We start from the raw sequence: 13,205 nt of genomic DNA, 5'->3' as shown, positions 1-13,205 counted from the left end.
AGTTTGGTGGGGTTTTGCCTATTAATGATAAATAGGAGAACAACGTTTGAGTCTTTTTCATTTACATTTAATTTTATGAACTATTTCTCTGTTTGTCAGATGCTGAATCCCCAACCAGAGAAGACCTTTATACGAAATAAAGCAGCCCAAGTCTTCGCCTTGCTTTTTGTTACAGAATATCTCACTAAATGGCCCAAGTTTTTTTTTGACATTCTCTCAGTAGTGGACTTAAATCCAAGGGGAGTAGATCTGTACCTCCGAATTCTCATGGCTATTGATTCAGAGTTGGTGGATCGTGATGTGGTACATACATCAGAGGCAAGTAACTTCCTATTAATTTTAAGTTTTTAATGTAGATATTGTAGGAGATGGTGGGCATATAATAAAAGGATCAAGAAGGGTTTTTTATTGTTTTTTTGAGATAAAACTTTATTAAGAATACTTACAAATTTATTCAACATTTTGAATTTTGTTTTACAAAGGAATTTAAACTTGGGGTTTTTTTCCAGGTGTAGGGTGAAATTAGAGTATTCAGATTTTTTTTTTAACCAGGCAAGAACTTTCTATAGTGAAATACACAAATTGATTTTTTCCTGTGAATCTGTAGACAAATGTGGCCTATATTTACTACTGCTTTATAGTCACCGAGTGAGGAAATAGCATTGCTTATGAATCAGTGCTGGGTTCTTCTGTATTCTCAGTTAGTTACATAGCTCATCACCTAGTCTTTCTCTATTTCTGTATTACCCAATATAACTTTCTCCTTTTTCTTAAAGAACACAATGGAAATAGCTTAATTCAAATGTGTATGATAATTTGAGGTCATTGTATGTCAAATATGTTTGTAACATTTAAGTAATTGCTATTCTCTTAAGTAATTTTAAGTATTTGTATAATATTGAGAAATAACTTTTATCACATGGTTAAGATTTCTAAGCAATGTTTATTTATAGTTTGTGTTTAATGAGAAATTATGTCTGAGGAAATTAGTAGAATGGAAGGAGGAATTAGAAGGAATCACAGGTTATGATTTTAGAGCAGATAAATAGGAAGTAGCGGCAGGGAATGTATTAACAAGTCTGGAAGTTTAGTGGTGAGGAAATCACTGTGTGCAACTATTATTCAGATGTTAAACATTATTTTGGGAGGTAATCTACTTTAATTGTGTATATGGTATTTTGTTTTGTCTTTTAGGAGGCTCGTAGGAATACTCTCATAAAAGATACCATGAGGGAACAGTGCATTCCAAACTTGGTGGAATCATGGTACCAAATCCTACAAAACTATCAGTATACTAATTCAGAAGTGACATGTCAGTGCCTTGAAGTAGTTGGGGCTTATGTCTCTTGGATAGACTTATCCCTTATAGCCAATGATAGGTAAGTAAACTTATATTTTAAAAATATAAACCTGCAAAATACACTATGTAAAACTCATGAATTTGAAAATATTGTAACAATTTTATTTCACCATTGCCAGGTTTATAAATATGCTGCTAGGTCATATGTCAATAGAAGTTCTACGGGAAGAAGCATGTGATTGTTTATTTGAAATTGTAAATAAAGGAATGGATCCTGTTGATAAAATGAAACTAGTAGAATCTTTGTGTCAAGTATTACAGTCTGCTGGGTTTTTCAGCATTGACCAGGTCAGTAAATTTATGTATAAAGTTTTGAAAATGTTAGAACAAATTAGGATAGGCAGTAATTTAAATATGCTTTCCTTTTCTTTTTCTTTCTTTTTGTTTTGTTTTTAAATGCTGGAAACTTCCTTAACATTATAATAATGAAACATTGTATCTAGAAAGCCATAATGTTATCTGTAACATTTGCCTTGAACAATAGATTATACCAGACTTAAACTTGAAGATCTGGGATGGTACTTACAATTGTGCGTTTCTAACAAACTCTCAGGTGATACTGTGATACTGCTGGTTCATGGACCACACTTTAAGAAGCATGGCAATGCATTTTGACCTAAATTAGACTCAATTATAAATGTTATATTTTCATCACATTCATTTGAGCTGTTAAAGTTTAGCCTCAGCAGAATTAGGGCTGAGTGTGGTAAATTAGTAATTTAGAAACTGAATTTGAAGGGTTTTATTTTTAATTTTACCTGTGATATTGGTAAAGAATTACTGAGAAGTCTTTGTATTGTTGATATGTCAGGAGTACAACACCTCTGGTATTTTTCTAACTGACAAATAGTAGTGTTTTCTTACACTGCTAATAATTGTCTTATTTAGTCCCTGGTAAAAGATTTAAAATGGTGAAGGTAAAAATCTCTTTCTGTAGGAAACATCATAAGGATAATTAATGAAAGTAACCTAATTTTAAGTTCTAGCATTAGTGCTGATGTGACCTTAGGCAGGTGATTATAATAGCAGTTTTATCTCTTTGTAGTGCAGTTGAGGTTCAAATTAAATAGTATCAGAAATGACTGTTGTAAATTCTTATACGTAGCATAATATGGCAGCATTAACTTTATTAGAGCATATTTACTAAATTCAGCAGTTTAGAGAGAAGGTTTTGAAACCACAGATCTCTTTTTTTAAGCTTTTATAAGTTGGCAATGTCTACATGACTATAATCATTAAAAATAGTTGCTTTAAAGAGTTAGTACTAGTGGGTAATAATAGTAGAAGAATTCAAATTCTTAAAATTTCCCAGTCAAAATGGTAGAATTGTTAGTGTCTAATGCTAGTTTAAAAATGACTCCTGGGACTTCCCTGGTGGCACAGTGGTTAAGAATCTGCCTGCCGATGCAGGGGACATGGGTTCGAGCCGTGGTCCGGGAAGATCCCACATGCTGTGGAGCAACTAAGCCTGTGCGCCACAACTACTGAGCCTGTGCTCTAGAGCCCACGAGCCACAACTACTGAGCCCCAATGCCACAACTGCTGAAGCCCGCGTGCCTAGAGCACTGCAATGAGAAGCCCACGCACTGCTACAAAGAGTAGCCCCGGCTCGCTGCAACTAGAGAAAGCTGGCGCGCAGCAATGAAGACCCAACGCAGCCAAAAATAAAAAATAAATAAATAAAATAAAATTAAAAATGACTCCTATGATTGGCACTTGACCCATACCTAAGTTTAGAGTTTTCCCTCTTAGGTGGTTGGTTTTAAACTGAAGTCTGTATTGATCATTTGTAGGAAGAAGATGTTGACTTCCTGGCCAGATTTTCTAAACTGGTAAATGGAATGGGACAGTCATTGATAGTTAGCTGGACTAAATTAATTAAGAATGGGGATATCAAGAATGCTCAAGAGGCACTACAAGCTATTGAAACAAAGGTGGCACTGATGTTGCAGCTTCTAATTCATGAGGATGATGACATCTCTTCTAACATTATTGGATTTTGTTATGATTATCTTCATATTTTGAAACAGGTAAGTCCTTATTTTAATCTTTTTGTACAGTAGATAATATAGAAAAGCAGTAGAGAATTGGAAAATACAGGAAAAATGAAAACAAGAAAATACTCATAATTCTACACTCTGATGACATTTACTGTTAATTATTAATGTATTTTCATCTTTTTTTTTTCTTTAAACTTCTTAGCCAGAAAACAGAAATGGCCAGGTTCTAAAATTCACTAGACTAAAAAGCTTCAGAATTAGTTATAGGTTTAGGTTGTTTTTTTATTTTGAATCTGTGTTTCTTTCTTTTTCTTTTTTTAACTCTTGGCTGCTTCGCATGGCTTACGGCATCTCAGTTCCCCGACCAGGGGTTGAACCTGGGCCCCGGCAGTGAAAGCGCCAAATCCTAATCACTAGACCACCAGGAAACTCCATGAACCTGTTTATTTTTATTTATTTATTTTTTTGGCCGTGCGGCATGTAGGGTCTCAGTTCCCTGACCAGGGATTGAATCCGTGCCCCCTGCATTGGGAGCACGGAGTCTTAACCACTGGACCGCCAGGGAAGCCCCCTCTGTTTATTTCTAAATACAGTAGAAATTTTGTTAAACGTGGTTCATTTTTTTAAAATTATTTAATTTATTTATTTTTGGCTGCTTTGGGTCTTCGTTGCTGCATGCGGGCTGTCTCTAGTTGTGGCGAGCAGGGGCTACTCTTCGTTGCGGTGTGCGGGCTTCTCATTGTGCTGGCTTCTCTTGTTGTGGAGCCTGGGCTGTAGGCATGCAGGCTTCAGTAGTTGCAGCATGCGGGCTCAGTAGCTGTGGCTCGCGGGATTTTGGGCCTTGTTTAAAAACAAAGTGAGATCATACTTTGCTGTTCTATAATCTGCTTCTTTGCTGAATACATTTATAAGTATCTTTTAAAATCAAATTCATCTACACGTCTTTGCCTACATGCCTACATGTCAAGTTACTTACTAGAAGTGAAATTGATAGATCTTAGGTTAGGTACATTTCAAATATGTACTGTCAAACTGCCCTCCAGAAGAGCTGTGTGCATGTTTGAAAAGATCTTAACTGATCAGAAAAATATTCTGGTAAGCAAGTATAACTTTAGGAAACCTAATAAATGATTGCTTTCTTTTCAACAGCTTACAGTGCTCGCTGATCAGCAGAAAGCTAATGTAGAGGTAATTGACTTCTTTTTGCTTCTTTTAAACCAATAATAGAATCTACATCTGCAGTCTGCCTTGAAATATAGCTTAATTTCAAATTATATGAAATTCAAGGAGACTGACAAAAGGTATTTTATTCTTAATTTTAGGCAATCATGTTGGCCGTTATGAAAAAATTAACCTATGATGAAGAATATAACTTTGAAAATGAGGTAAGAATTTTACATTGAGGAGAAATTAGTTTTAATTTTGTTTACTTACATCAAATTAATATTCCAAGTTTTGATTATCTTAAAAAATTAGTCTTGGGGTTTTGTTTTTGTTTTTGTTTTTTGACTGCGTTGGGTCTTCGTTGCTGCGCACGGGCTTTCTCTAGTTGTGGCAAGTGGGGGCTACTCTTCATTGCAGTGTGCCAGCTTCTCATTGCAGCGGCTTCTCTTGTTGCGGAGCACGGGGTCTAGGCGTGCAGGCTTCAGTAGTTGCAGCACACGGGCTCAGTAGTTGTGGCTCACGAGCTCTAGAGCGCAGGCTCAGTAGCTGTGGCGCACGGGCTTAGTTGCTCCACGGCATGTGGGATCTTCCCGGACCAGGGTTCAAACCCGTGTCCCCTCCATTGGCAGGTGGATTCTTAACCACTGCACCACCAGGGAAGACCCTAGTCTTGTGTATATTGACCTCTACTTAGGTGAAATTAATGGAAACTTTCATAATCCTTCATTTTTTTGTATTTTGTCCCTCTTTAAAATGACCCTTTTAAAAACACTTTGTAGCATTGAACTTCATAAATATTGACAGTATTATTGGTGATCATATTTCACTTTATATTTAGTAAGAGTGGTGAGTTGAGGCCCGGTTGATGGACCTCAGATCATAATTGTCTATGGGAGAGTAGGAATGAGGCACTTAACTGTCTCTGGACTTGTTCTGGTTAAAGTCTTGTCCAGGGTTGTCAGTGAGTCAGCTTGTCATCAATCACAAGGGTCATCGGTGCTTTCTAGCAACTCAGTGATGGCGTGTACTGTCTAGTTGTGTGCTAACGTGTTCTATTACCCACTTCAGGCATTCAAAAACTTCTAACTGTAAAAGAATAATGGTGATGATCACCAACGCACCGTGCACTTATGAAGTGCTAGGCTCATTACATATAGTATCTTCAATCATGCGATATTATTGCAGTTCTTAAAGTGGACAGTGAGATACAAGGAGTATAAATAAGGTGCCAGAGTTCTCACAGAGCCCTACATGAACCCATCCTGGCTTAGGCTCTTGTTTTTGTTTTTTCCCCAAAGCCTTGCATTATCTGTCCTTTGCTTAATTGTCCCTCAATCACTCTCTCCTGTTAGACTTTTGTTTTTAACGTCCTCCCTATGCCATTTCTGGCCCTAGGCTTTCATAGTCTAGGGCTGTGTTCAGAAATAATTATTTGTGAGCAGGAGGGGAAAGGCTACTGAGCATAGTACATTTTCCTACATAAATAAATATTGATGAAAAAATAAAAGTGTATTAAATTTGTAAATACAAAAACTAGTGAGAACTCACCATTTTATGTGTTTTAAGATCTTTTAAGTTTTTTAATGGAATTTTTAAAATATCATAGGGTGAAGACGAAGCCATGTTTGTAGAATACAGAAAACAACTGAAGTTATTGTTGGACAGGCTTGCTCAAGTTTCACCAGAGTTACTGCTGGCTTCTGTTCGCAGAGTTTTTAGTTCTACCCTGCAGTAAGTTTGTTACGCTGTTTCTAACAAGTCACCTCTTTCCTTTTCTCCCTGATGATGGTCTACCATAAGTGATTCACGTGACTTATTAATTTGTGTTACTTATGAAGATCTTATGTGTGTCTCTGAAACAATGCACTCGCCTCTGATTTATCTTGATTCTTGGGGGGAAATACTGCTCTTTGGAATGTCAATAAAATGGATTTCATTAGTTTTGTATACTTTTGTGATATGAATTATGTTGCCTGGCAAAATTAACAATTGCTGTGACTGTTTAATAATTAAAGAGGCTTTGGTTGGTGTCTTTTTATCCCATGCATCACTAGTTGTATAGAAAGTTTATATTCAGGTTTCACTGACATATTATATACCTTGGTAGGAATTGGCAGACTACAAGGTTTATGGAAGTTGAAGTGGCAATAAGATTGCTGTATATGTTGGCAGAAGCTCTTCCAGTATCTCATGGTGCTCACTTCTCAGGTGATGTTTCAAAAGCTAGTGCTTTGCAGGATATGATGCGAACTGTAAGTATACTGAAGATAATTTATTTTGAACATAATTTTCTGTTTTCATATAAGCTAATGTGAGTTCCTTAATTGTTAGAGCTTAATATATGTTAATACTGGGACATTTTGATGTTGCAGTAAATAAGGATAGATTTCTTAACTTTTTCCTGCTCCAGCTGGTAACATCAGGAGTTAGTTCCTATCAGCACACGTCTGTGACATTGGAGTTCTTCGAAACTGTTGTTAGATATGAAAAGTTTTTCACAGTTGAACCTCAACACATTCCATGTGTACTAGTAAGTATACACTTTACTCTCAACTTTTGTTTTCCGTGTGTTTCAGCTAATGAGCAGATAGTATTCTATCTCTCTTTTATTACTTTTACCAGAGCCAGAAACTCTCAAAAACTCTTCAACACGCTGCAACTAACCCCTCCTCCATTCCTTTAAAATGGAGTTTGTGTCTAGTCAGTTATTTAAAACAAATACTCAAGGGCCTGTTTGTAGTGTAGGCTTACTTTTTATATGTACCTGGTTCTTCCCTTCCAGAGCTAAAAAGTAGAATTTGATATGAACAAAAATGTGTCATGACAATAGCAATAAAAGCCTTAAATAAGTACAGAAATGGTAAAAGTGTCTCTGTTTCTTTAGATGGCTTTCTTAGATCACAGGGGTCTGCGGCACTCTAGTGCAAAAGTACGGAGCAGAACTGCTTACCTGTTTTCTAGATTTGTCAAATCTCTGAAGTAAGTACAAAATTTCATCTATAATGTTTAATTCTTGTTTTTAAGCATGTTAAGTAAGATGTAAATTATTTTCTAAGAGCCTGTGGTAGATTTGGTCTTTTCGTCCTAAGGCTTTTTTAAAATTTTGGTGTTCCTTTTTGTATCATGATGTTACGATTTCTTTTCCTTCTCTTTAGCCAGGTACTTTGTTCATCATTAAACAGTGATTTGTTTGAATATTTTTGTATATAACACCTGTCATCACTAATGACAGTAGTTACTTAACAGTTTTACTGCTGTAGATAACTCTATGGCTTCTTTGAAATTCTAAAGATGATATTCCTTGGAAATACATTTTGAACTTAATCTGTTTTATATTGTTCTTTACTAGTACCAGTTTTTGGTATGAAAACTACTTATTCTTAGGCTTATAAAATTGTAGTTTAAAAAAATCATAGCTAGTCTGAATGATCACATGTGACTACCTTAGCACTGAACTTTTTTTTTTAGTTCTGCCTTAAAGAGGGATTTGGTATTTCCGCACTTTGCCAAGGACTATTATTTATGTAATTGTGGTTTTCCTTTTTGCCTTTATTCAGTAAACAAATGAATCCTTTCATTGAGGATATTCTGAATAGAATACAAGATTTATTAGAACTTTCTCCACCTGTAAGTATCTATCCTTCTGAGTGATAAGTTTTCCCCAATATTGAGGCTACATATCCCTTTAGCCTTTAGTGTTAATGCCTTTGGGTGGTTTTTTTGTTTGTTTTTGTTTTTTAAAGTGTGGGTGGAGGGTGTGCAAGGCTTAGTTTTGTTTACCAAAACTCTGTTGAGATACAGTAAACAAAACATAGTAATAGAAATAGAAAGGAATCAAAACTTGACTGATAGCTTTACCAGTGTGAGATATGGTCTGCTCTCTGTACTGTTAAATGCCAGTGAAGTGTTTTTTGGAGAAGGAAAATTCGGTTTCTAAATTTTTCTCTGTTTAGTACTATGATCACATTAGCCATTCTCAGTGACTGCTACTGGTAGACTGAAGTTTTTCTGTGAAACTTCTGGCTTGGGGTAAAAAAAATTTAAATGCTCGTTGATCTGTATATTTCGGTGTTTATTTCACTAGACAGATTTAAGTTGAGATACTTTGTAAGCACATTTTGACTGATACACATTTCTATGTAAAGCAAAATACTGACCTTGACTTTTTTTTTCATTTTGATGAAAGTTATTACTAGAGCTGCCACTTGAAAAGTGTTAAACATAAAATAATATTTTGGGTTTTTTAAAAATAAATATCAGTATTCAGGGTACAAAGGTATATAATTTCATTGCATGAAAGGTTACCTAGTACATTATATGGTTAAATTATCTTTGCCTACATATTAAAGAAACATATATATTAAAATACTTCATGGGACTTCCCCTGGTGGTCCAGTACGTAAGACTCCACACTCCCATTGCAGGGGGCCCAGGTTCAATCCCTGGTTGGGGAACTAGATCCCGCATGCATGCTGCAACTAAGAGTCCGCATACCGCATCTAAGAGCCCGCAAGCTGCAACTACAAGTCCTCCTGCCGCAACTAAAAGATCCCGCATGCCACAACTAAGACCCAGTGCAGCCTAAATAAATAAATAAATAAATAAATAAATAAATAAATTTATATAAAAAATAAATAGGGACATTCTCTTTTAAAAGATGAGGTCGTGGGCTTCCCTGGTGGCGCAGTGGTTGAGAATCTGCCTGCCAATGCAGGGGACACGGGTTCGAGCCCTGGTCTGGGAAGATCCCACATGCCGCGGAGCAACTGGGCCCGTGAGCCACAACTACTGAGCCTGTGGGTCTGGAGCCTGTGCTCTGCAACAAGAGAGGCCGCGATAGTGAGAGGCCCATGCACCGCGATGAAGAGTGGCCCCCGCTCGCCGCAACTAGAGAAAGCCCTCGCACAGAAACGAAGACCCAACACAGCCAAAAATAAAATAAAATTAATTAATTAATTAAAAAAAAAAAAAGATGAGGTCTTTTTTTTAATAATAAGACTGCCACATAATTTATCTGTTTTAAGACTAGGCTTTTAAATAATTTCTTTACAGGGAGCTTTAGTGTTAGAGCTAGAGGGGCCTCTGATATTTTCCCCCTCCTCCTGGCCTCTCAGACTGCATAAATGTGAAAAATAACAAACTCATTAATAAAAATGGATCAATATATAGATGTTTGCTTATGCTTGAATGAGATCTTTTTTTCACTTGCAGTCTTATTTTCAGACGTTCTAAAGTAACAACTGTTGTGTATGTGTGTGTTTATTGTGTGGTGTTTGTTGTTAACTCTTAAACACTCTTTAAAGTATTAACTTGTGTGGCCTTTGTCCTAACATTCGAAGCACGTTGTGTACCTGATTTTTAGCCTCCTAATAATAAATAGGTTTTACAAAAGAAAACAGGTTAGAAAACTAACAGTTACATTATATGACCATTTATGAAATCTTGTTAGAGGTAGAATTAGACCCATGATCTTTTGACCTCTAATTCCATTTGTCTTCCATTATATGATCCTGGGAAAAATTTTATTTTATAAGTACTCAGTCTTCTTTTTAATAATGAGTTGATGTGATAGATTAAATCTCCTGTCCCTCTTGTACTTATTCTCATTTAAATAAGAGGAACTGAACAAAGAAAAACTTCAGTAAGACTAAATTTCATTTTAGGAGAATGGTTACCAGTCTTTGTTGAGCAGCGATGATCAATTATTTATTTATGAGACAGCTGGAGTGCTGATTGTTAATAGTGAGTACCCAGCAGAACGGAAGCAGGCATTAATGAGGAATCTGTTGACTCCACTCATGGAGAAGTTTAAAATTCTGTTAGAAAAATTGATGCTGGCGCAGGACGAAGAAAGGCAGGCATCTCTTGCAGACTGTCTCAACCACGCTGTTGGATTTGCCAGGTGAGTGATTGCATTTAAATTTGTGAAGTGATTTTCTCAACATACACAGAATCATTTGCTTGGATTTTTCTAGAATTGGGCATGCATATCTATGTTTCCAAAACTAGATTGTCCAGAGAATTGTCTAAATTGTTTCTTTTCTAAATTCATTGAATTAGATTTAACTGAAGAAGGAATTAGGTCATGTAACATTCTGCATTTCTGACTTGACAGTTATCTAAATCCTTAACTCCTGTGATTTCTTTGTTATAAATTGATTACGTATTTAAGGAGATTAGTCTAAGTGTTTATATACCAATGACATCAGGGGATCAGTTTTGGAACCTTAAAGAGAAGGTGCTGAGGCTTCTTTTTAGTTGTTACATTGTGTCCTGAAGACCACCCAAGCTGCCCTGTCTTTTTCTCTGTTTATTGGCAAATAATAACAGCATGAAAGTTATAGTGATTGCTAATTAGAAGCTACATAGAGAAATTGCTCTGCAGAAGACTTTAGTGCAAAAGCTTATGTTAAAGATGTATAAATAACTTGATTCTAAGATTGTTTTAAATATAAATTGGTAGTTTACAGATTGTGTAGTATAGCCTATTCATAATAAATAGATTTTTTTTCTCTTTTCTGCATACGTTGTCAGCAGGATTTTAGTAAAACATTTAGGTGGACTCACATTTGAGAGATTGTATTAATTACATTTCATTCATTTAATTTTAACTTGAGCTCTTTCTGGAATGGTAACTGGAAGCAATAGTTTACAGATAACCATATCAGCTAAAGATAGACGTAGCTGTGACATGGAAAATAAAGAAATGGCTTCTTTGTCAGTTTTGTAATTTGTTGTGTGTTGTTTTTGACTACTCCATAAAACATTTGAAGAATAAACTTAAAACTAGTTACCTGATAATTGTTTATATAGTCGAACCAGCAAAGCTTTCAGCAACAAGCAGACTGTGAAACAGTGTGGCTGTTCCGAAGTTTATCTGGACTGTTTACAGACGTTCTTGCCAGCCCTCAGTTGTCCCTTACAAAAGGATATTCTCAGAAGTGGGGTTCGCACGTTCCTTCATCGCATGATTATTTGCCTGGAGGAAGAAGTCCTTCCGTTCATTCCATCTGCTTCAGAACACATGCTCAAAGACTGTGAAGCAAAAGACCTCCAGGAATTCATTCCTCTTATCAACCAGATTACAGCCAAATTTAAGGTACCACAAACCTTCAGAGCTCAGAGAATTTCCTGACTTTAAGATCTCCTGACTTCAAGATTAGATGTATTTATCTTTAGCTATATTTTAGCATTTGACCCTTGCTTTTTTTTTTTTAAGTATGAGTTTCTTGGGGGCATGGATCATAGGTATTTTTATCGTCCCCAATGTCTACAACACTGCCTAACACATAGGAAATGCTTAAAAGATGTTTTAATAAGAACAGACCTTTTCTGTTCTATGCAGCAGAAGAAAACTATTAGTCTGGTATTTTAGCAAAGCAAATAAAACAGCATTGAATAATAAATGCCTAAAGAATAAATTTTAAGCCCTGTAATTTGGGTTCCCAAGTAGTTTAAAAATAATTCAGTGTCAGTTTTATGTACAAGGAAATGTAACCTAAGCATAAGTTGGCTAATAAAAATTACTAACACATAGTGTTTTCTGTGTTCAAAATCTGTTCAGAGCATTTTCTTACACATTCATTTGATCTTTGTAACAACCCTAGAAGTTAAGTATTGTTGTTTTAAGGATGAAGAGACTGAGACACAGAAGTTAAGCAATTTGCTCAAGGGCATGTAAAGCCTGAGAGCTCAATCATATAAATTCATTTATAATTTAGCAGTAGAATTCATTTATTGAGAATTTAAATTTGAAAATATTCCATGGCAATATTTGATTGTGAAATATGTCTGACTCCATGTTATTTGAACCTGAATCTTGAACAGTAGGAAATGGGTTGAACTTAACGATCTTGAGGCTTTCAATACTGTTATGCTCTATAGATTTTTGTCTTAACATTGATATTTGCTAACCGAATTATGTAAATATGTGTCCTAACTAGAATCTGTAGAAAAAGGTTTTATGTAAAACATGTTTTTTCTAAGTTTCATATTAATAATTTTCTTATTTCTGAAATAGTAATAGTTGTTTCATCTCTTCAGATACAGGTATCACCATTTTTACAACAAATGTTTATGCCTCTTCTTCATGCAATTTTTGAAGTTTTGCTCCGACCAGCAGAAGAAAACGACCAGTCTGCTGCTTTAGAGAAGCAGATGTTGCGCAGGAGTTACTTTGCTTTCCTGCAAACAGTCACAGGCAGTGGAATGAGCGAAGTCATAGCAAATCAAGGTGGGGATGCATGCAGTGCCTAAATCGTCTAAGTACTTGTCACAGTTGTATATCTATATGAGCAAGAGCTAGGTGGAGTAAACACTAAACTTTTGAAGTAGTTATATGTTGGCCCCAAATATGACAGTTCATTACCATCAGGGTAGGAATCATTTTCACATAGAGGACCTTAAAATTAACTTGTATTCAGTTCCCATTTTCCTAAAGCAGTATTCCTTTTTTTTTTTTTTAAGTTGATTTACAATGTTGTGTTAGTTTCATGTATACAGCGAAGTGATTCAGTTATACAGGTATATACATATCCTTTTTCAGATTCTTTTCCATTACAGGTTATTACAGCATATTGAATACAGTTCCCTGTGTTATAAGTAAATCCTTGTTGTTTATCTGTTTTATATATAGTAGTGTGTATGTGTTAATCTCATACTCCTAATTTATCCCTCCCTAC

At 35.6% G+C, this 13,205-nt stretch overlaps 1 protein-coding gene across 12 annotated transcripts in view; it reads left to right on the top strand.

The window, feature by feature from the left end:
- Positions 1 to 13,205, top strand: part of XPOT (exportin for tRNA) — a 154,642-nt gene that overhangs the window by 128,690 nt on the left and 12,747 nt on the right. For all 12 annotated transcript variants that reach the window (XM_061204741.1, XM_061204737.1, XM_061204731.1 and 9 more), the window contains 14 exons: positions 100 to 318; positions 1,195 to 1,379; positions 1,480 to 1,648; positions 3,154 to 3,390; positions 4,510 to 4,548; positions 4,683 to 4,745; positions 6,131 to 6,255; positions 6,632 to 6,776; positions 6,935 to 7,054; positions 7,409 to 7,503; positions 8,082 to 8,151; positions 10,188 to 10,426; positions 11,338 to 11,623; positions 12,568 to 12,757. In XM_061204741.1, coding sequence (XP_061060724.1) covers positions 100 to 318; positions 1,195 to 1,379; positions 1,480 to 1,648; positions 3,154 to 3,390; positions 4,510 to 4,548; positions 4,683 to 4,745; positions 6,131 to 6,255; positions 6,632 to 6,776; positions 6,935 to 7,054; positions 7,409 to 7,503; positions 8,082 to 8,151; positions 10,188 to 10,426; positions 11,338 to 11,623; positions 12,568 to 12,757 — 2,182 coding nt within the window. The remainder of the gene's footprint in view (positions 1 to 99; positions 319 to 1,194; positions 1,380 to 1,479; positions 1,649 to 3,153; positions 3,391 to 4,509; positions 4,549 to 4,682; positions 4,746 to 6,130; positions 6,256 to 6,631; positions 6,777 to 6,934; positions 7,055 to 7,408; positions 7,504 to 8,081; positions 8,152 to 10,187; positions 10,427 to 11,337; positions 11,624 to 12,567; positions 12,758 to 13,205) is intronic.

The sequence above is a fragment of the Eubalaena glacialis genome, chromosome 11 (assembly GCF_028564815.1).
Source record: "Eubalaena glacialis isolate mEubGla1 chromosome 11, mEubGla1.1.hap2.+ XY, whole genome shotgun sequence".
NCBI classification, from domain to species: domain Eukaryota; kingdom Metazoa; phylum Chordata; class Mammalia; order Artiodactyla; family Balaenidae; genus Eubalaena; species Eubalaena glacialis.
This window is presented reverse-complemented; position numbering and strand designations above follow the sequence as displayed.